This window comes from Asterias rubens, chromosome 1 (assembly GCF_902459465.1).
Source record: "Asterias rubens chromosome 1, eAstRub1.3, whole genome shotgun sequence".
NCBI lineage: Eukaryota > Metazoa > Echinodermata > Asteroidea > Forcipulatida > Asteriidae > Asterias > Asterias rubens.
Genome location: NC_047062.1, coordinates 27,737,167 through 27,758,689, shown reverse-complemented (window position 1 = coordinate 27,758,689; position 21,523 = coordinate 27,737,167). Strand labels below are relative to the sequence as shown.

The 21,523-nt window shown below is 42.5% G+C and overlaps 1 protein-coding gene across 2 annotated transcripts in view; it reads left to right on the top strand.

Moving 5' to 3' along the window:
• The window catches only part of LOC117305105 (cytoplasmic dynein 2 light intermediate chain 1-like), a 111,094-nt gene that overhangs the window by 49,749 nt on the left and 39,822 nt on the right, over positions 1–21,523 (top strand). For both annotated transcript variants that reach the window (XM_033789893.1, XM_033789975.1), the window contains exons 7-9: positions 2,630–2,816; positions 2,990–3,058; positions 17,140–17,217. In XM_033789893.1, the coding sequence (XP_033645784.1) occupies positions 2,630–2,816; positions 2,990–3,058; positions 17,140–17,217 (334 nt within the window). The remainder of the gene's footprint in view (positions 1–2,629; positions 2,817–2,989; positions 3,059–17,139; positions 17,218–21,523) is intronic.

Sequence of the window (21,523 nt, the reverse complement as noted above, 5' to 3'; positions counted from 1 at the left end):
ATCTAGACTATACTGGCAAGCTACCATAGTCTTGGACTTCTTGCAGCGCTGCGTGCACTGTGGGCGTTGCCGTATTATGTAAATAAGGCCGTTGTCGAGGTTGTGTACATGTAATGCATATTCAATGTGTGAACAACATGGCAGCGCCAAGCAGCATGAAGTTGGGCCATGGTCGCATGGTCGGACGTACGGGACGAACGTGTGATAGTTTGCCTGGTTTGCCTTACCTTAAGGCTACGTACGTGTGGGGGTACGTACCACACGTACCACACATTGTCACACTAGTCGCACAGTCGAGACTATTAAAATCACTAGTCGTGTTGCGACTACTTTAGACTACAAAAATAGTCACGCCTACCTGTTTGGTGAACCGATTGTAGCGCTCAGGACTATTCATGGCAACATAATTTACTTACGAAACACAATCAGTGACACCAGTGACAATCCATCAATCCTCTCAGCACGAAATTTACCATATTGCCCCTGCGGCAAACAAGTCGCGACTAGTGTCGTAGTCATGACTTTTTGAGGTGTGACTAGTCGAGTAGTAAATTTCACTAGTGGCCCAGGCTTACAGATGTCTGGTTGTGTTTCATAGGTAAATTATGTTGTCGTGAAAAGTCGTGACTGTGAGCGACACAATTGGTTCAGCAAGCAGGAATAGTCGCAACTATTGTAGTTGTTGTGGTGGCTCGATTTAGCGAGTAGGTGAATAATGGCTGTCGCAACTCGACTAAGCAATAACTAGTTGCGATCAGTCGTAGTGCGTACCACTAGTCGCCCATCACAGGCTTTCCCACAGCAGCCTTTAAAGTGCACAGTTATCACAGCAGTTATACACAATGCTGTTTGTACTATGTACTTGTGTGAGCGGCTGAGCCTACGACCACTCTTCTAAATTGTGGGGTGCAATGCAGTTTTCATCTGATTCTCTGTGTCTTAGATAGTTTATGGCAATTGAAAGACCATGTTGCTCATCTCGCCCAACTCTTCCACTTAGTTGTACATTTCCATCAATTTCCCTTGGTGTTCAAAATAATGACAAACATCAACCCCAGTCCAAAAGCATCGGTTGCTAAGAGTATGCACACAGCTCCCTCAGGGTTGAAAAAGCTATGTAAACTCATCTTGAAAGTCAATCTCTGTATTGGTATGATACATGTTGACAATAAATTTTGATATGTTGGTGGAACTTTGCAGCAAAATGTAGAGTACACTTCTTCACATATGTCTTTCTTGATTGACAGTTAATATGATGTTCCATCTTTTCCTTTTTTCTTGAGACGTCCTCTGCAAAACAGCAAAATATCTCTTCCACAAATATATACGCTTGAATTTTGATTCTGTCACTTGAATCAAGAACTCCATTCCTTAATTGCAGAGCAGTCGACTGCCCATTCATCTGACAAGACGAGGCTTAAAAAGTAAACTACTTCAGTACTCCAAGGTGGTCATGCAGCAATTCTCTAAAAGCCTACTCATTTCCTGGAAACGAGCCCTATCAGAAGAATGACATAAATACAAATCATAGAATAAGTTCATTGATTATATTGGGTCTCTTTGTGCCAAACTTTTTCTGCATCAAGCTTAATGTAAAATGTGTTGTTTTGATTATAATATTAATCCGTTGACCATCGAGGGTTACGATCATCAATCAACCCAACTATAGCAATTGCACTGAAGAAAAATGTCAGTTAAAAAAAAATGTTAGCCAATGAGCCATTTTCAAATCAAGGGATATGCTTCTGTGTGCATTGAAGTGTTGGTGACTCGAGTCAGACAAATCCAACCTCACATAAAGCTGGGCTCATACTACTCCTATGATGAACTATATGTTGGTTCCGCTACAGGAACAAACCTCATGTAGTAGGAGTAGGCTCATACTTCCTTCCAATGGGAATGTGAAGTGGATTTTGGTGAGGCAAAACTTTAACTAGCTGCCCTTCCATAGTGTAACACAAGAAAATTTTGCTTCGCATGATGAAATAGCACTAGCAGGAAGAAGGAGGCTATGTACATAATAACAAGTTTTGAAGTAAGGTTTGTTCAGAATCAGAGCAAATTAGGTGCCACAAACAATGACTACTTTATGACATTTGGTTTTCTATACAGATTTGATCAACATGAATGACCCTGGGTCACAGAATACATTATGCTAATTTATTACTACGATCGCACGCTGATTGGTTCGATTGGTTTCGTCGGAAAGCTGAAGCAGAAAACAATGAACAAGTTAACACAGCGCTGCAGGAAGTCCAAGACTATTGTAGCTTGCCTCTATAGTCTAGATTACAAGCCGTCCAGTAAACTAAATCATACCGTGGCGGGCGCGCTTTGGCGATTTACAACTGCGCGTACACTATCCAATATCAAGCACCATAGTCTTGGGCCAAGACTACTGTGTCCAGAGATCACACCCAAATCTCTGCTGAAAACCCATTCATTCCTTTATGCCACAGTTTCTGATGCATTCTTAATTGTGTTAATGCTTCCTTTGGTAAAGAGTGTAGAGATTTAGGGTACTCTGTGTTGCTTGGTTTATTTACCAGAAAAAATACAAATAACAAAATAATACATTTTAGTATTTATTATAATATGCAAACCGATCCTATTTATAATTCCTATGCAGTTCTTCTTCATTCATGCTGATTCTTGACCTTTCCCATCCTAATGAACTGTGGATAACTATGGACGTTCTTATACAAACTACACTGAAGAGGATTGAACAGGTTATCTCAAAATTATCTGTTTCAAATCCAAAGATTAATGCTCAGATCAAGATGAGATCGAGAGAATTGTTTGGAGAGGATCATCCTGTGAGTATACAGAAATATATAAAATTGTAATTTTGGTACATTTATTTTTTCAATGGTCACATGATTTCAAATATTCATGGATAATATAAATTAGGTACATTAGCTTGATTTTTATTTGAATTTTTGCTGATTGTGTTTATTTAGATGGTACTGTGTGTTTGTTTTATCAACAGGACAAGGATATGATTGATCCTTTTCCACTACCTTTGGTCATTGTTGGCACCAAGTACGACATTTTCCAGGTATGGCTAAACAAATCTTTTAACCACTCAACCACTAACATTAACAAATATTTCACTTGAGTTGATTTTACAATGATTCATCCAAGAATTTCTAGACACATACACCACCAACAATTAGACGAAGCAATAGAGCAGGTCAAGATTCTGTAGTACTTAAAGAAATATTACACCATTGGCAAGAAAAAAACTTGTCTAAGATCACAGATATACATAATTCTATTACAGAAAATATGTCACCTCCTATTTATCTGCGCATGCGCAAGCAACTCATTTACACAAAACCAAAGGCTATAAAGTTGTCACCCACACACACTGCACCTCCCAGTAGCCCATACAAATCGTCCTTCTTATTTCAGCGTGGGTTAGCTGTACACACGTTTTTAGGTCTGCTTCTAGCAATACATTCTGCAAGCGTAAAGGTCTTATTTCCGACACCACACCGCTGAATCCAAATCTAAAGATTATGACAGCGAACTGCAGAAATACTTGCCGTTCCTGTGGTAGTTCACCGTCGCCCTTGGACTTCGAAACATCCAGCCTGCTTCTGCTGTCTTCTTTTTTTCACAGGATAACCCTTGCGGAATCTGTTCTTACTGAACGTCAGTACAGTGGAAATCTTTCACTTCATGGCTGGATAAAATCATGTCAGTTCTTACACTTTAGGCGAGATAGTACAGTCCCCCTCATTGTGAATTATACCTTGTCACAGGCTCATTAGATACATACATATAAGCGCCACCAGTTCAAGAACTCGGCGCATTACATGTAGGTTGGGTATATATGTAGTTTGTCTTGTAGATAATGTTTGATTCACTTCTTGAATGTTTGTAGAGAGTCAGATTCCCTGCTTGAGGTGGTGAGTACATTCCCGGTGTGGGGAGCAAAATGAGAGAATGTGCGACTTGAAGCAGACTTAAGAAGCTTGATTGAGTTTGGTTCCATGAGGCGAGTAGTGTCGGATGCTGAGCATAGACTTGAGCGGCCAGGCTGATGAAGAGACAGGCAAGAGGTTAAATAGCCAGGTGCTGTGTTGTCGAGGCATTTATACACATAAACCAAGATCTTGAAGGTTATCCTCTCCCTAATCGGCAGCAAGTGAAGATCTTGTAAATAAGGTGTGGCGTGGTCATGCTTTTGGGCACAACAGACAAGTTTAGCAGCCCATTCAAACCGTCTCCCTTCAGAAAACATCATGGTTTCCTCCTACAGCCGCCCTTTTCCCATCAGAGAGTTGGAACAACCTTTCTTTTCAGGCTGAGCCGGAAGATCACATACATCGCCCCGGCCCGTACGTGCCGCCAATTCCTGTGTATTACACTCCGGAGACGTTGTATCATGGCAAAATGGACCCTGGTACCAACATTTTTTCTTTGCCCCAGGGATCACTATGCTCGCGCTCATACGCATGAAAAACAGTTTTACCCTAATGACTGACAAACAGTCTTATTTTACCCACCAATGGATTGAGTTTTCATCAAAGACAATCTTTAACAAGATTCAACGAAGTTTTTAGTGTATTTTTAGTGTATTTTCTGTTAGACTTTATCGTTGAGTGTCGTGTGTCGTATAGTACAGTGTGGTGTACATGTGTAACGTTGCAGTGCTGTGGTTTCATCAATCACCTAAACTTCGCCCACCTAGCTTCTCCGTTCTGTGCCTCCATTCGGCATTCATCATTGACTAGGGAGAGTGCAGTGATTTTTATGTGGATGTTTTGTCAAATTTATCTACCTGTGCTTCAATTCTGTGAGTATTGAACTTGTGTTATTGTAATCAATCATGAACGTATGTGTGACCGTGCGTCAGCCATTTTGTTTCAAGTCGTCATTCGCCGTTCGTTGTAACCCGTTGTGACAGGTATCGTCTCGTCATTTTTCATGTGGATTATGCTCTTTATTAGATGTGTTTTATCGCAATTGACTGTTTTTTGAGACCGTTCAGCATTTAACTTTGGTAACATTTTTAACTCTGTAGTGCATGTATGATGTAGCTTATCATTTTAAATTGTTACCGTACTGTTTAGATGTTACTTTCCACGATGGGGGTTCCTCTCAAAGCATCATCCTTCTGTACAGTTCTACTGATTTTAGTGAGTGGACTTCATAAAATTTCGTCAACCAAGAAATTTGTTATCCCAGACCTACCCCTAGTTTGCTCCAAACATTGGGATTGACATTTTTAAACCATCGGGGCTTACTACTACTCATTCTTGCTGGGGACATCAACATCAACCCCGGTCCACGTCCAGTTAAATATCTCTGTGGGGTCTGTAGTAAAGCGGTCAAATGGGGGCAACAGGCTATTGAGTGTGAGGAATGTACCATATGGTACCATAAAGACTGCATGAACATGAAAAACGAAATATTTAACGCTCTTGAGAACAATTCTTCATACATATGGATCTGCTGTGGATGTTGTCTGCCCAACTTCGCATCCTCCCTGTTTGACAGCCTGCAAAGCATAACAACTTCAAATTTATTCGACACATTAAATATGAACACCTCCGGACTCGGCTTGTCAGATCAAGAAAACTTCCAACCATCTCCAAGCTCAAGTCCGAAATTGAACACCAAAACTAATCCAAGAGTCAAGAGACACAACCAAAAATCCAAAATACCTCTTAAGATCTTGAATGTGAATTGCCAACGTGTTCGATCTAAACTTGATGGCTTCCAAGTCTTGCATGGAAACTGAAGATCCTGATATAGTTGTCGGGACCGAGTCATGGTTAAACACCACCATCACCAATGGCGAAATATTCCCTTCAAAATACCAGGTATTCAGGAAAGACAGAGACGGCACAGATTCACATGGAGGAGTTTTTCTAGCTATCAAAAATACTCTCATTGCCACCGAAGAAGTAAACTTGGAGACCGACTGTGAGGCAATATGGGCTAGCATCCGGATCCAGGGCATAGCACCAATGTTCATTGGGGCCTTCTATCGCTCGCATTCCACAGATACCGACTACATTAAGAATCTCAACGCAGCTTTAGCAAAAATTCGTGAACACGCTTCAGTGTGGCTCCTGGGCGACATTAATCTTCCTGATGTACTTTGGGACCAGATGAAACATCGACCGGGTGGTAGATATGCAGGCCCTAGTAAGGCAATGATTGATATTGCTGCTGACCACAATCTGTACCAACAGATAACACAACCAACCAGACAAGATAACATACTTGACTTGTGCCTTACCAATAGCCCTTCATTCATTGTAAGTACTGATGTCATCTCGGGAATCAGTGACCACGACGGAGTCATAGTCAACATTTCTGCTAAACCGAAACTCTTACGTCCACCTAAACGTAAAATTTATTTGTATAACAAAGCTAACACTGAGATTTCGCGCCTCATTGATGAATTCAATATAGAAATTTTAACACCAGAGTACGTCAAACAATCAACCCTGGATCATCTTGTTGAAAACTTCAGCAATTTCCTGATCTGCACTATAAACCAGCACATCCCTTCCAAGCTTACGTCATCTAGCTGGAAACTACCGTGGATCAACAACTCAATAAAACGCGACATCTACAAGAAAAAACGCCTCTACAAGAAAACTAAGAAAACCAAGTCACAAACTGCAAGAGAAGCTTTCAAAAAACACCGCAGGGCAACAGATAGGAAAATGAAAAAAGCTAAACACGACTACATAAAAGACATGATTGGTGGAAGCCTCGAGAGCAACAACACAAGACCTTTTTGCAACTTCAACAAATCCAAGAGACAGGAAGTATTCGGTGTTTCGACATTATTAACACCAGATGGCGATACTGTTTCTTCCCCAACCGACAAAGCCAATGTCTTAAATAACCAATTTAGCTCGGTATTCACGACAGAAGACCTTAGTTTGATTCCACCTACGAGGGACTCATCTATTCCAGACATGCCCAACTTCATCATTCATCCTGCCGGAGTAGAGAAGTTGTTAAAAGACCTGAATCCCTCCAAGGCGTCTGGTCCTGATGCAATTCCAGCCAGAGTCTTGAAGGAATGCGCCTCTGCACTGGCGCCCGTTTTTACCTAGATTTTCAAAAAATCACTTGACTTGGGCAAATTACCGCATGACTAGTTAGATGCAAATGTAACGCCTTTATTTAAAAAAGGCGACAGAAAGGACCCCTCCAACTACAGACCAATCTCCCTAACATCCATCCCCTGCAAACTTCTAGAACACTGTCTTTATCACCACATAATGGCTCACCTCGAGAAACATAACGTCCTGGCAGACAATCAGCACGGGTTTCGCAAGGGTCATTCCTGCGACACACAGCTAGCGGCATTAGTAAATGACATCGCAAGAATTCTTGACAACAAAAGTCAAGCAGACCTAATCATAATGGACTTTCGTAAGGCCTTCGACTCTGTGCCCCACCAGAGGCTCCTGAAGAAGCTTCACAGCGTCGGAATCAGTAATGGTCACCTTAGCTGGATGGAATCATTCCAGTTAAACATCACCCATACCTAGGAATTGATCTCAGCCACGATCTGAAATGGTCAACACATATTAGTCAAATAAGCTCCAAGGCCAACAGGATGTTAGGGCTCCTAAGAGGAACATCTACTACTGTAATAGCAATGTGAAATCCATAGCATACAAACCGCTAGTCAGACCACTACTCGAGTATGGCTCTACTATCTGGGATCCCCACTTCGACACAGACATTAAGAAACTTGAACAGGTCCAAAATCGGGCTGCCAGATTCACAGTTCGTGATTACAGCCGTGAGTCCAGCATTACTGCAATCCTAGGAAACCTCAACTGGGAATCACTCCGGGACAGAAGGACTAAATCTCGTTCAACATCCATCTACAAAGAAACACATGGTTTAACACCTAACAATATAAAGGAATATCTCAATTCATGCACCGGTACAACCACAAGATCATCTAGTAGCCAGTATACATGTACATATAAACAAATCCGTGCCCACAAAGACTGTTACCAGTTCTCGTTATACCCCAGGACCTTACCAGAGTGGAACCTACTTCCCCAAGACATCCGTACAGCACCTGACCTTAAGTCATTTAAGGCTGCACTAGACTCTATCAACATCCACCAAGTGACAGAAAAAGCGCATTACAACAACTAATGGTTTGTCAAGCTGCGTTGCGTTTAGACCCTTACCCGACGTACGACGACAACCTCAACAGGTGTTTGTACGGAGACCAATACAGATACATGTACAGATACTGACAATAGCACAAGCTACAATACATTGTTATGTTTCATCAGATTTATTAAAGCATTGGAATGTGCTGGTTGTATGCCGATGAATGTTTTACGTATTATAATAAGTGAAAAAAATAAAGTTGATAAGATTAAAGGGACATACTGGCTCACCATTTATGCAATTTAGTGGTGTAGAATCATAACTAAGTTCGTTTAAAAAAGATCATGTAGTCCACTTCAGGGGACTCCCTTACCTGTTAAACCTACAATTTGCATATTTCTCTTAGCCTTAGGCTTCCACGCTAGAATTTTATACCACAATAGGGCGCCCTCCATCGTCCGCCCCTGCCCACGGCCAACTCGTCCTCTTTTTCTCTAGCGTTCAGCGAAGACAGACGTGTTTTTGTTACGGACGGATCCTTAAGTGATTTTTGGTATTTTCGGAGGAAGTTGTGAGTTTTTCCTTTAGTGATTATACTGTGCTTCTTACGTTTTATATTGTAAAGACGTTTACTTACTGTACAGAGTACACTCGTTTCTGTTTTTGGTAATTAAAATTACACGAGTTGTGTCAGTGCTTTATTTTTGAATTGTTAAAAGATTTCACGTTACATTTTCAGTTATTAGGATGGCGGACTCACGCAAAAGCAAGCGTGGGGTGACGCCCAAAAATTTTGTTCCATGTTCTTCTTGCCGACGTATTAAGCCCCGTCCCGAGCAAGATTTACATGCCTTGTGCCCCCGTTGTAGACCGTGTAATCGGCAAGTGCCGTGCTCGGTTTGCAAGGACTGGGGGTCAGCAGATTGGGAGGCCGTAGCGGCATGGGTTCGTTCCCGGTCTCCCTCGGGTGAATCGGCAGCCAGTGCATCTTCCGGAGCTGTGTCCAGAGCCAAAAAGACGACGTCGGCAGGACGATCGCCGCTTTCCGGGGTCATGCCTAAAGGGTCTCTGGCCACCGGTAAAGCATCGGGCCATACTACTAAATCCGTGCCTGTGAGGCCTCCGGAATTTAGTATAGTCACTGGCGCCGAGAGTCCAAGCAAGATCACTCAATCGGGGGAAATGTCCCAGGCCGTTTTGAGTGATGGATCCGACACGGCGCCCCCAGCCGGGCAGCCCGTGATCGCTTCCAAACGTAAGCAGGGGAAGAAAAAGGGTAATTCCCGGGCCAAAGCTGTGCCTGCGGTGCAGGTAGCGACAGGCCACGTTAGCCCCGGTGAAACCCGGAACAGACTCCGGTAAGACCGGAACGGTACCCGGAAACACCGGTGCCCGGCCAAAGACATTGGCGGGTGTTTATGTGGCCCCGGCCCCGAGCCACGGACAGCATCGGAGCCGGGATAAGTCCGATGGTGAGGAACGCCACCGGCGTAAAAGACGCCGAAGATATACTAGTTCCAGTTCATCATCCTCATCTTCCCGATCGCCACGGGGTCATCGCCGGCATCATAGTAAGCGGGAAGACCCCACATCGGCCCTTCTATTACAAGGGTTCCGTGAACTGACGGCCAGTATCACGTCACTAATACCCAAGCCGACAGCGCCGGCTCAACCGATGGCTCCACCGGAGCCAAGGCAGGTTTTACCGAGGACGGAGGACGTAATGTCAATCACCGTCTCGGATAGTTTTTCCGACCCGGGCAGTGTGTCAGATAGGGATCCACGCCGTGTTTCAGCAGCGGTAGCGGTCCCAGACACCGAACAATCCTCAGGAAATGAGGAAACTGTTCCCCTGACACAGCGACGGGATAACCGGGAACGACCCCCAGGGCGGGAGGATGATTCATCGGGTGATGAATCATCCTACCAATCCACAACCGACCAGCGATTGCGTATGGTCATGAAAGATATGGTACGGGTGTTGCACATACCTTCCAATGAAGAACCAGACCCGGTAGACGGCGCTAGACAATCGTTTAAGCGTCGTACCGCGCCGGTCGAACCAAAGGAATTTTTTCCGGTTCTTCCAATTGATCGGCTGTGTGCCGATCGTATGAACGCACTTTCGGAAGTGAAAAAGATACGTCCGTTCGTGCGCCGGGAAACTCGCCCGTTCAGAGTACCTCAGGCAGACTTTGATAATTTTTTATCAGTGCCGCCCATGCCCGCTACAGTGCGTGATAAAATCACGGCGGATTCGGGCGGTCGAAGTACTTTGAAGTCACCTTTTCCGTCCAAGGAAAAAAATGTGTTTGAGGAGTCATTAATAAAAATTGATACGGCTTCACGGGCAGGAATTCGGGTGGCATGTTTTTTACAACTCCTTTCCGAATATTTGGTGTGTTCTTGTGAAGCAGATTCACCTGTATCACCAGAGGCAACCGAGACAGCTTTTCGTTGCCTTGACGACGGGCTACGGCTGTGTATGGACCAGTTTATGCGGGTGTCCTTGATGACAATCAATGCACGGAGGACAAACGTTTTGGATACGATTTTTGTTCCCTCCGATGGATTGAGGTCCAACCTGGAATCTCTCCCCCGGCTGAGTTCCGATTTATTTGGAGGAAAATTCCAGGAGGTCATGCAAGCCGAGGCGAAGCGAATTAAAGCCACAGACAAGATTAACCTCAATAAACAATCAAGTCAAGGAGGCAGCTCTCGTCCGGCAAGAGGCAACAGTGGAGCTACTAAGGGCAAGACGTTCCCCCGTAAACCGTTGAAGCCGTTTGCTCCAAATCCATCGGGCTCTGCTTTCAAGCCCACTACAACTGTTGTACAGAGTCAGGCTTTTGGGTCGCGTTCACGAGGTAGAGCCGGCTTCACCCCCCGCTCCAAAGCTTCGCGCGGAGGTTACCGGGGTGGTGCTTGGCGCCGGTGACGCCCCCCTTCCCACGACCCCCTTTCCAGGGCCCGTGGGGGGTCGACTCATTTATTTCGCAAAGACTTGGGCCCTTTTGTGCAACGACGGGTGGGTACAAAAAACGGTAGCTTCCGGCTACAAAATAGAGTTTACAAGTACTCCCCCGTCTGCATACCTACCGAGAACAACACCGATTCCAACCGACCGAACCAAGCGTCATGCTCTGGAGTCGGAGATATCCGCCCTCTTGCAAAAACAAGCCATATGCAGAGTGCAAACAGAGGATGCGAATCGAGGGTTTTTCTCAACCTTTTTTCTAGCTCCAAAGAAAAACACAGGAGAATGGCGACCGATTTTAAACCTTCGGCCATTAAACAAATATGTCCGACCAAAACGGTTTCGGATGGAGTCGCTGCGGACAGTTTTGGATGCATTACCCATTCCAACCTGGGCAGTGTTGATCGATCTAAAGGATGCCTATCTACATGTTCCGATGTGGGCCGAACATCGAGCGTTCCTACGGTTTCGTTACGACCAAAGGACTTACGAATTTCTGACACTACCGTTCGGCCTTTCCACTGCCCCGAGGGTGTTTACACGGCTGGTGAAAGTCGTAGCAGGAATCCTCCGGCGACGTCAGGTACAGATTTTTGTTTACCTGGACGATTGGCTCATTGTTGGGGAGACAAAGGAGGAAACAAGCTGGGCACTCAAACTAACTGCAAACATCATTTCGGAGTTAGGTTTTCTGATCAACATCGAAAAATCGCAGCCAAATCCGACAAGGCACCCAGTTTTCTTAGGAGCAAAACTGGACCTCCAGCGAGGACTAGCTTTTCCTACCGAGGATCGAGTCCACAATCTTTTGGACTGCATCACTCTGTTCAGAACTGCCAGTGTGGCCCCAGCAGTGGCATGGCTTCGGCTATTGGGCCTAATGGCAAGCATGGTGGACGTACTCCCATGGTGCAGATTGCGGATGCGCCCGATACAGTTGCATCTACTTGCATACTACCGACCATGTATTCACCATATCCAGCGGCCAGTGCCAATCCCAAATATGATTTGCCCCCACCTGGACTGGTGGTCGCGGCGAACAAACATCATGGTGGGACTGATTTTCCCACGACCGCGACCTACCTTAACTCTGGTGACCGATGCCTCCAACACAGGTTGGGGGGCACACATTGGAATGGAATCGGTAGCGGGCTCTTGGTCCCAGGCGGACAGTCAATACCACATCAATGTCCTAGAACTGCTCGCAGTTTTTCGGGCACTGAAACATTTTGTCTGAATAGTGACAGGGGAAGTGGTCCTCATAAAATCGGACAACTCAACGGTTGTCTCTTACATAAACCGCCAGGGCGGAACGCATTCCCCGCAGTTGTGCATGCACACATGGGAGCTTCTGCTTTGGTGCCAGGCGAGACAGATCAATCTTACGGCGGTCCACTTAGCCGGAAAGCTGAATATCATGGCGGATGCTCTGTCTCGGGGGAAGGTCCTTCCAACCGAATGGACTCTGCACCCGGCAGTGGTTCAATCGATCTTCCAAGTATGAGATCGTCCTCACATCGATCTGTTTGCGTCGGCACTGAACCATCAGTTACCGGTGTATTGTACACGCAACCAGGATCCGAAGGGATGGGCAGCAGACGCTTTTTCCATCAGTTGGAAAAACATGCTAGCATACGCGTTTCCCCCGATCTCGCTTCTACCAAGGGTACTGACAAAGATCGAGGCGGAAGAGTGCAGAATCATCCTCATCGCACCATTTTGGCCACGCCAGCCTTGGTTTCAGAAAATAGTTCGCCTCTTGTGCAAGCCGCCGATAATTCTACCGGTGCGATCAGACCTACTGCGTCAACCACGGTCCCTGATCCCGCAACCAGGGGTAGAGTCCCTCCACCTAACATCTTGGATGCTGTCAAGCAATCACTGCGATCAGCGGGCCTTTCAGCAGACGCTGCCTCATTGGCAGCCCAAGGCCGCAGACTGTCTACCCGTAGGACTTACGACAGCCGATTACGACATTATCATAGGTGGTGCGAAGAACACACTTATGATCCATGCACAACGCCTCTAGCAGTGGTTGGAGATTTCTTTATGTACCTGTTTCATAAGGATTTGACGATATCCACTATTCGGGGCTATAGATCAGCTATAGCGGCTGTCCATAAAGGGTTCGCAGATGGATCTACTGTGTCCAATAACGCTAGCCTGGCTCAGCTCCTGCGGGGGATGTATGTTGAAAGGCCTCCATCTAGGAAGCTGGTTCCATCCTGGGATCTTGCACAAGTTCTTAAGGTCCTGGCGGAACCGCCATATGAACCATTGGCGAATGCCCCCTTATTAGACCTATCAGTCAAAACAGTTTTCCTGTTGGCTACAGCCACAGCTAGACGAAGAAGTGAGCTCCATGCCCTTTCAGTTGAACCAGGGCACATTAGATGGGAGCCAAGTGGAGTAAGACTGGTGCCTCGTCAGGGGTTTTTAACGAAGAATCAATCTCCTTCCTTCCTTCCTCCACCAATTTTCGTGCCGGACCTTAAAAGTTTTTCCTCGGTCCCACAAGATAAACTGTGGTGCCCAGTTCGAGCACTCAAGTGGTACCTGGCTCAAACAAAACCCTTGAGAGGAGACACCACCCAACTGTTTATTTCAACAAATAAACCACACAAAGCAGTCTCTGCAGACTCCATTTCCCGGTGGATAGTTACAGCTATCCAGGCATCTATCAAAGACTGGCCAAAGGTACCGGACATTCGGGTCAATGCCCATGACACCAGAGCCATGACGACATCATGGGCCTACTTTAAAGGTGTCCCCATTCAGGACATTTTGCAAGCAGCAGCCTGGAAAACACCATCAACATTCACATCCTGCTACCTGCGGGATGTTCTCCAAGCAGAAGGAAGGACGGGCCGTACAGCCCTCTCAATAGGAGCATCCAAGGAAGGTTCTACCCTGGAGTGATGGGGGCATTACCTCTGGATCAAGAAAGAATAAGCTTTCTGGTGAGTTCTTTAGTTTTTTATTCATACCTTTTGGTATGGGACAACGCGAAGGGACATTAAGTTTTAGGTTTCCCGAGACGCGGTTTTTTTGAATAGGCTCGCTCTGAAGCCCACCATCCATTTTTCGGGGCTAGTCTATGCAAATTGTAGGTTTAACAGGTAAGGGAGTCCCCTGAAGTGGACTCCCCCAAATCTAGGTGATTTGGGAGTCCGCGAAGGGACGATACTTACCTGTTAAACCCTCCCTCCCTCCTTCCCCACAGTGGCTCGCCTTACTAAGTTCTAGAGAAAAAGAGGATGAGTTGGCCGTGGGCAGGGGCGGACGATGGAGGGCGCCCTATTGTGGTATAAAATTCTAGCGTGGAAGCCTAAGGCTAAGAGAAATATGCAAATTGTAGGTTTAACAGGTAAGTATCGTCCCTTCGCGGACTCCCAAATCACCTAGATTTGGGGGAATTAGCGGAAAAACAATTTAAAAAACCAAAAGCAGTAAAAGGTCGTTGCAACTGTCAAATCTTTGTGACATTGTCGCGCAATGTTGTAAGTAGACTGGTGCTTTATTTATATATCAATGTTTTACTGTGATGCAGTATAAGGATCCAGTCTACATATCCTTGTATTATAAACAACCGACATAAAGACACTGCTCTAGAATTGCAAAGGTCGTGGGTTCAAATCCCACCCGAGAAATATGCCTGTGATTTTTTTCACAGAACTCAGGTAAGTACTGAGTATACAGTAATTACACACATCAGTGTGTATGGGGGAAAAAAAGAAGAAATATATACATGTACATGTGGGTCACTAGAATTATTTAAAAACAATTGTTTGAAAACTGGCTCTTCTTGCCCTTCGGTTATCTCCCTGGAGTCTTACTTGTATTACAAACACAACCTGTTTGAACCACTCCAGTCACCATACTCCATCATTGACCCAAAGATCCTGTTAGATGCAGAATGTGCATTGTTCAATTTATCTGTTTGTGTGAAAGACATTCAGCATTGGATGGTGGCCAACAAACTCAAACTTAACGCGGATAAAACTGATTTCATCATAATTTCCTCCAAAACTGCCAGTAAAGCTCTAGGTCACCTCAAGTTTACTTTTGAAAACACAACTATTTCACCTGCCAAATCGGTACAAAATATGGGAGTTGTGTTTGATGCCAGGATGTCAATGGACGATCATGTTGCACAACTGAGTAACAACACAAATTTTCACCTACGAAATATCGCCAAGATATGTCCATACGTTGATGAGGATACATGTCATTCCGTTGTTAGATCACTTGTGCTGTCAAGACTAGATTACTGCAACTCGCTTTTGAAAGAAATCACAAAGAAAAACATAATGATAAATCGTCTCCAGAAAGTTCAGAATAAAGCAGCCAGACTCATCTTTAAGACTGGTTGTCATGACAATATTTCACCGCTACTTCAGAAATTACACTGGCTGCCCATCTTAAACAGAATTGACTTCAAACTTTGTCTTCATGTCTAATTCAAATCCCTTGCTCACCAGTCACCATCATACATATCTGACATGCTACAACCGTATGTCCCACCGCGCTCTACGCTCTTCCTCAGAGAACCTCTTGACTGTACATCGCACAGTCTCCAGAGCTGGTTCGCGTGCACTTTCTGCTGATGCTCCAAATCTGTGGAACTCATTACCATCACATCTTCGCCATGCAACTTAACATAAACAATTCAAGAAACTACTTAAGACTCATTTGTACAGAAATACTTGACTCTTTACTTCACTTTACATTGGAACATCTTGAGTTTGGACTTCTTTGTTGCATCTTCTGTAGGCGCTTTGTAACCTTGTGAAAAAGGCGCCTCTTATAAATGCTGTTATGTATGTATGTATGTATGTATGTATGTTATGTATGTATGTACATGTATGTATACAGGCTAATTCTTATACGCCCATTGTACCTTGCGATATTAACCACTGTACCTCAAAAAATGTTTAAAAACAAATGGTTGAACTGGCTCTTCTAGTTCTTCGGGTATCTCCCTGGAAGTCTCATACATTAATCATAATTATTCACAGTTTAAGGAGTGGACATTATCATAATTATTCACAGTGTAAGTCACTCTTATTTCACTCTGCGTTTCTTCAATTTGCTGTGGGTCTTCTTTGGGTCTTCCCAGTAGTTACAATTCTTTCTACAGTTATTCATAAAGCAGGCCTTTGATGTTTTTTTAAGAGGAAACTCTGTCAGATAATGCTTTCAGGTTTCACATTCATCAGAATTAAATACAACCCAAGTTATTTGCAGTGAATAGTGTTTGCTGTCGTAAAATTACTATGTACGGTAGTATCAGGGAGGTTTCTACCTCCATGGTAGTATGCACTGCAGGTAGTTTGTCTGTGGTTCCTGTGATTTGTCCCCATGACAAATCATTCGGGGAAGTATGAAACCATGAAACAAACACAACTGACGTAACGAAGATGCAAGAATTATTTTTCTTCCTCCATAAGCAGACGTACAATCAATGATATTCTGTTTTCTGTAGTCAGCTATAATCTTTAGAATAACGACAATAATTATTTGGTTTTCTGGGAAAAGGAGATGTAGAATTTAAATCCCTGCATTTTGTTTGTTTTGGCCATTACACACAGCCTTATGGTTAGGCAAACCAGGCAAACTATCACGCGTTCGTATGTCCGACCGTGGCCCGACTTAATGCTGCTGGGCGCTGCCATGTTGTTCGCATATTGAATATGCATTACATGTACACAACCTTGATAACGGCCTTATTTACATACTACGGCAACGCCCACAGTGCACGCAGTGCTGCAAGATATCCAAGACTATATAGTAGCTTGCCAGTATAGTCTAGATTTCAAGCTCGCCAGTAAATTAAATCATACCATAGAGGGCGCGCTTTAGCGATTTACAATTGCGCGTAGTACACTATCCAATATCGAGCACTATAGTCTTGGAGTCCATTACATATAGTCAATTTATCAATAGTTTTGTAAGATAACTCTTTCATCAATGAATACCGCTTCATATTCCTGTTCATTGTTTTATAAGATTTTAATCAATTCTTGGCTTCTCTGTTTGCCTTTTAGGATTTTGATTCTGAAAAGAGAAAGATGATTTGCAAGACATTGAGATTTGTTGCACATAATTATGGAGCAGCTTTACAGGTATGAGTTTGAATTGTTAGCTGATGTCTACACACACCTATAATGATCGAAGATGAGTATAAATGCATAACTGGAAGGGGGTCATCACAAAGTGCTTGTTACAAACAATTGAACTTGCTTATTGACTTCATGGAGTGAATATACAAATTGTGCACCATTCTCTGATCAGAAGGGTCATGTTTGAATTAGTTAATATGGGTATTTAAAGCTTGCAAAGCTGCAACACATTTGATAAAATGATGAAGATGGTGAAATTTTTGTGTGACCCGACAAGATTGGTTCTTTATACAAGTTTTTTATTCACAAGCACAAAAGATTTTTAAAAAGGGTTGATGCTTAAGTCTATAAAAGAACAGAAAAAAAAAGATTATTAGCAAACATAAGATTATACAATAGAAATGTAGAAAATACAAACATTAAATCAAAATAACCAAAGTAAACCTGAAACATCAAATTCTATGGCAAAGAGCAAATGTCTCAAGCTTAAGAAGATAAACTTTTACAATAGAGAAACACATTTATTATTATACCCTTTAGCCAAAGATAAAATAGTTCCTCAGTCCACCTTATTAAATATTCACGAAAACTCTAGAGTCCAGTAAAGAACACTAAGTTTTAACACTGCTATACACAATAGACACTGCTGTCCAGAAAGACAAATGCATACTAATGAGCTAGCAACATGGCTGTAACATAAACAATCTAGATAGTGGTTCTGGATGTCAGCCACCTGTGCAGTGATCACATAGCAATTAACTATACTATGCACTCACACACACAGCACAGTATTGATACTGGTCAACACAGAGTTGTGTGATGTCAATAAACCATAGCATACAGCACTAGGAATCTCATGTGGGGTCTATGCTAGAACCTTACACAAGAAACTGTAAATCTCTGAAGTTTCATGGAATAGAAACACAGACATCTAATGTACAAAAGAAACAATAACTTAATCATAACTGAAAGACCTGAATGGCAAAAAGAGCAAAATAAGGAATAATAACAATTATCGAAAGTGACTCAATCAAAGTTATCCTAGCAAGAACTTTGCAATGAACTAGGTAAATCAATTAACAAGAAAAACCAATAATGAAATGAAATCCATACAACTCATTTAAACTTCTCTGTGACATGCACACTAAAAGTATGGACATGGAAGAGTCTAAAACAACAAATAACTATACACTCCATCTTCAATGAAATGTAAAGTAAATTATAATAAACCAAACTATTTCTTAAGGAAACTTGTAAAAGAACTCTTTCCTTCCTCCATATAGCAAGGTAAATTAATCCAAGGAAACATTATCCTCAACTGTTTCAAATATAAACAGAGTAAAGACAATCCAAAAAGGACAAGTTTGGGCAAAACACTGACTTAATTAGTGCTTCCAAACTAAAACAAAAGTAACTACAAATGCAAAGAACTACAATTGTATAGACAAAGGAAACTTATTCAAACCCACTTAAAATACAAGGAATCTCCTCAGAAACGGCAATAATAATAAACACAAATATGGATTGTAGTCTAGCAGTAATAAGAAACAAAGGAAGATTTGGTACTTACATAACAAGGATGGGAATAACTGTGAAACTGGAATAGCTCTGAGACTCTTGGAAAAATGACTTGCACACACGATGATAACTTGCAATGGAATGACTTAGTTGCACAATAGCTACACTATACCTGGGGTAGAGCTGGGGCTGACCACACTGACCATACCCTGGGAAACAAGACCCTCAGCAGGTGGGCTGCTGCTAAGTCAACAATTAGTTAACTTAAGAGGGGGCAGTCACTTAAAGTGCCTGGTCACATTTGTACCTGTGCAGGCAAACTTTCGCTATCTGATAGGTGAATATTATGCAAAATAGAGGTATCTGGTTTTAGTAGTGCTGTCTTTAAAGGATTGTGGGACTTTTTGAAGGACACAAAACACAATGTCCACAGATTTACATTAAAGGCACTGTACACATTTGGTAATTACTCAAAATATATATTAGCATAAAACCTTGCTTGGTAACGAGCAACAGAGAGCTGTTGATAGTATAAAACATTGTGAGAAACGACTCCCTCTGAAGTAATGTAGTTTTTGAGAAAGAGGTAATTCTCACTAAAATATACAAGACTTCTGGCCAGAAGCCTTGTACTCCTATCTGAAAGCACACTATTTTGTACAACAAGGGTGTTTTTTCTTTCATCATTTTCTTGCAACGTCAATGACCGAATGAGTCCAAATTTTCACAGGCTGGTTATTTTATGCATATGTTGGGATACACCAAGTGAGAATACTGGTCTTTGACAATTACCAAACGTGTTCAGTGCCTTTAAACTCAGAGAGGCAACTTTTCTGATTTTAATTGGAATACTGACTTTTCTGATTTTTACCCCCAAATTTGTTTTTGCTTAAAGGAAGTGGACACTATTGGTAATTACTCAAAATAGTTATTATCATAAAACCTTACTTGATAACGAGTAATGGGGAGAGGTTGATAGTATACAAATATTGACTGTTTCGAGTGCTATGGTTAAAACTATGACTCCCGAGGTGATCCCCGGAGCGTTCTATTTTCCCGAGGCGCGCTCTAAACCAATGAGCAGGCAGAATACTTGCAAGGGGTGTTATAACATAAAACATTGTGAGAAACGGCTTCCTCTGAAGTAGGGTAGTTTTCGAGAAAGAAGTCATTTTCCACAAATTTGATTTCGAGACCTCAGATTTAGAACTTGAGGTCTCGAAATCAAGCATATGAAAGCACACAACTTCGTGTGACAAGGGTGTTTTTTTCTTTCATTATTATCTCGCAATTTCGACGACCGGGTGAGCTAAAATTTTCACAGGTTTGTTATTTTATGCATATGTTGAGATACACCAACTGTGAAGACTGGTCTCTGACAATTACCGATATAGTGTCCAGTGTCTTTAATATCTAAAATGTATAAATAGAATCGAAAATGTCAGATATTTCCCCGATTTATGCGTCCAAATTTGCTGTTTTTAAATCTGAAAAATTTGAAAATCACTGTTAAAACTTTAACACAATCCCGTCCGATATCATCCGCAATAGCGCACGAATATATCACATGCACCGGTCCTACTTAATGCCGTCAACTTGCTTGTGTGGTCAACTCGTCAATTCTATGGCTCTTTTGTGGATTTTAAATTATATTCAGAGGAGTTAACGGCAAGATGACGGCACTAGGTGAGTTGACGGCGAGTTAATGGCAAGGAAGTATTTAGGACCCTATTTATACCTCCATGGTATTTCACAAGGTGGTTTGCTCACCAATCCTGAAACCACAAACTTTTTATTGCATAATAATTTTTTGTATACAACCGATCCTCAAATCACAAACCCATAAAAATGGTTGTTATAAAAAAGTATTATCAATAGCAGAAATTAGCGGGTAAGATCGTCCAAAACTTTTTGCATTAATGTTGCATTAATGTTAAAGTGGGCTAGTAAGAATTTTTTTTACAACCCACAGTTTGTTTGACCCCCAAAATAGTTTAGTATTCTGTTTTTTCAGATTTGTTTTCAACACCTGGTTGCATCTCTGTAAACTTACTCAGTTTGAAGATAACGATAGTAGAAAGCTTCCCTTAAATATTACCAGCTGAGGTGCTGTAGTTTTTGAGAAATGAGTAAAACCAGTCACAAAAATTATTTTAGCATGTAATATTCTAAGGGAAGCTTTCTACTGTCATTATCTTCAAACTGTGAATGTTTTATGTAAATCTGTGGACATTAGGTTTGTTTTGCGGTACAAAAAGTACCCAGAACCTTTATACAATGGTCTATAAAATAAAAAATTGCTTGAGCGGATTTGAACCGACGTCCTCTTGATTAACAACCTGGCATTCTTCTAACGTAACCCACACCTGTGACGTCATGCAATTGTTAAATCGTTCCATTATTTGGAACTAATGGCACGATGGGTACTACAATACCCATTGTGCAAACTGGTCAAACCGTCCACATCACGCCAGTCGTGCAAAATGATAGAGTTAGGAATAAAGTAAATGACGTCATGGACCATTTGTTTTTAATATAGGTTAATTTCCCGTTTGGAGTTCATCGCTCAGTAAACATTTTACTCATTTGTTTTTTGTAATTTATGTCGTGCAAAATGTGTGATGTTTTTTTTAGTTCTTTTCTTGTGACCCAGATGACAGATCGATCTCAAACTTCTACAGGTTTGTCAGTTTATGTATATGGTGGATTATATTTAAAGTGCTTACACTGCCAGCAACTGTTTTGTAAGCAAAAACTAATTCTGTAATGTTCCTTTTAAAAGAAAAACGTT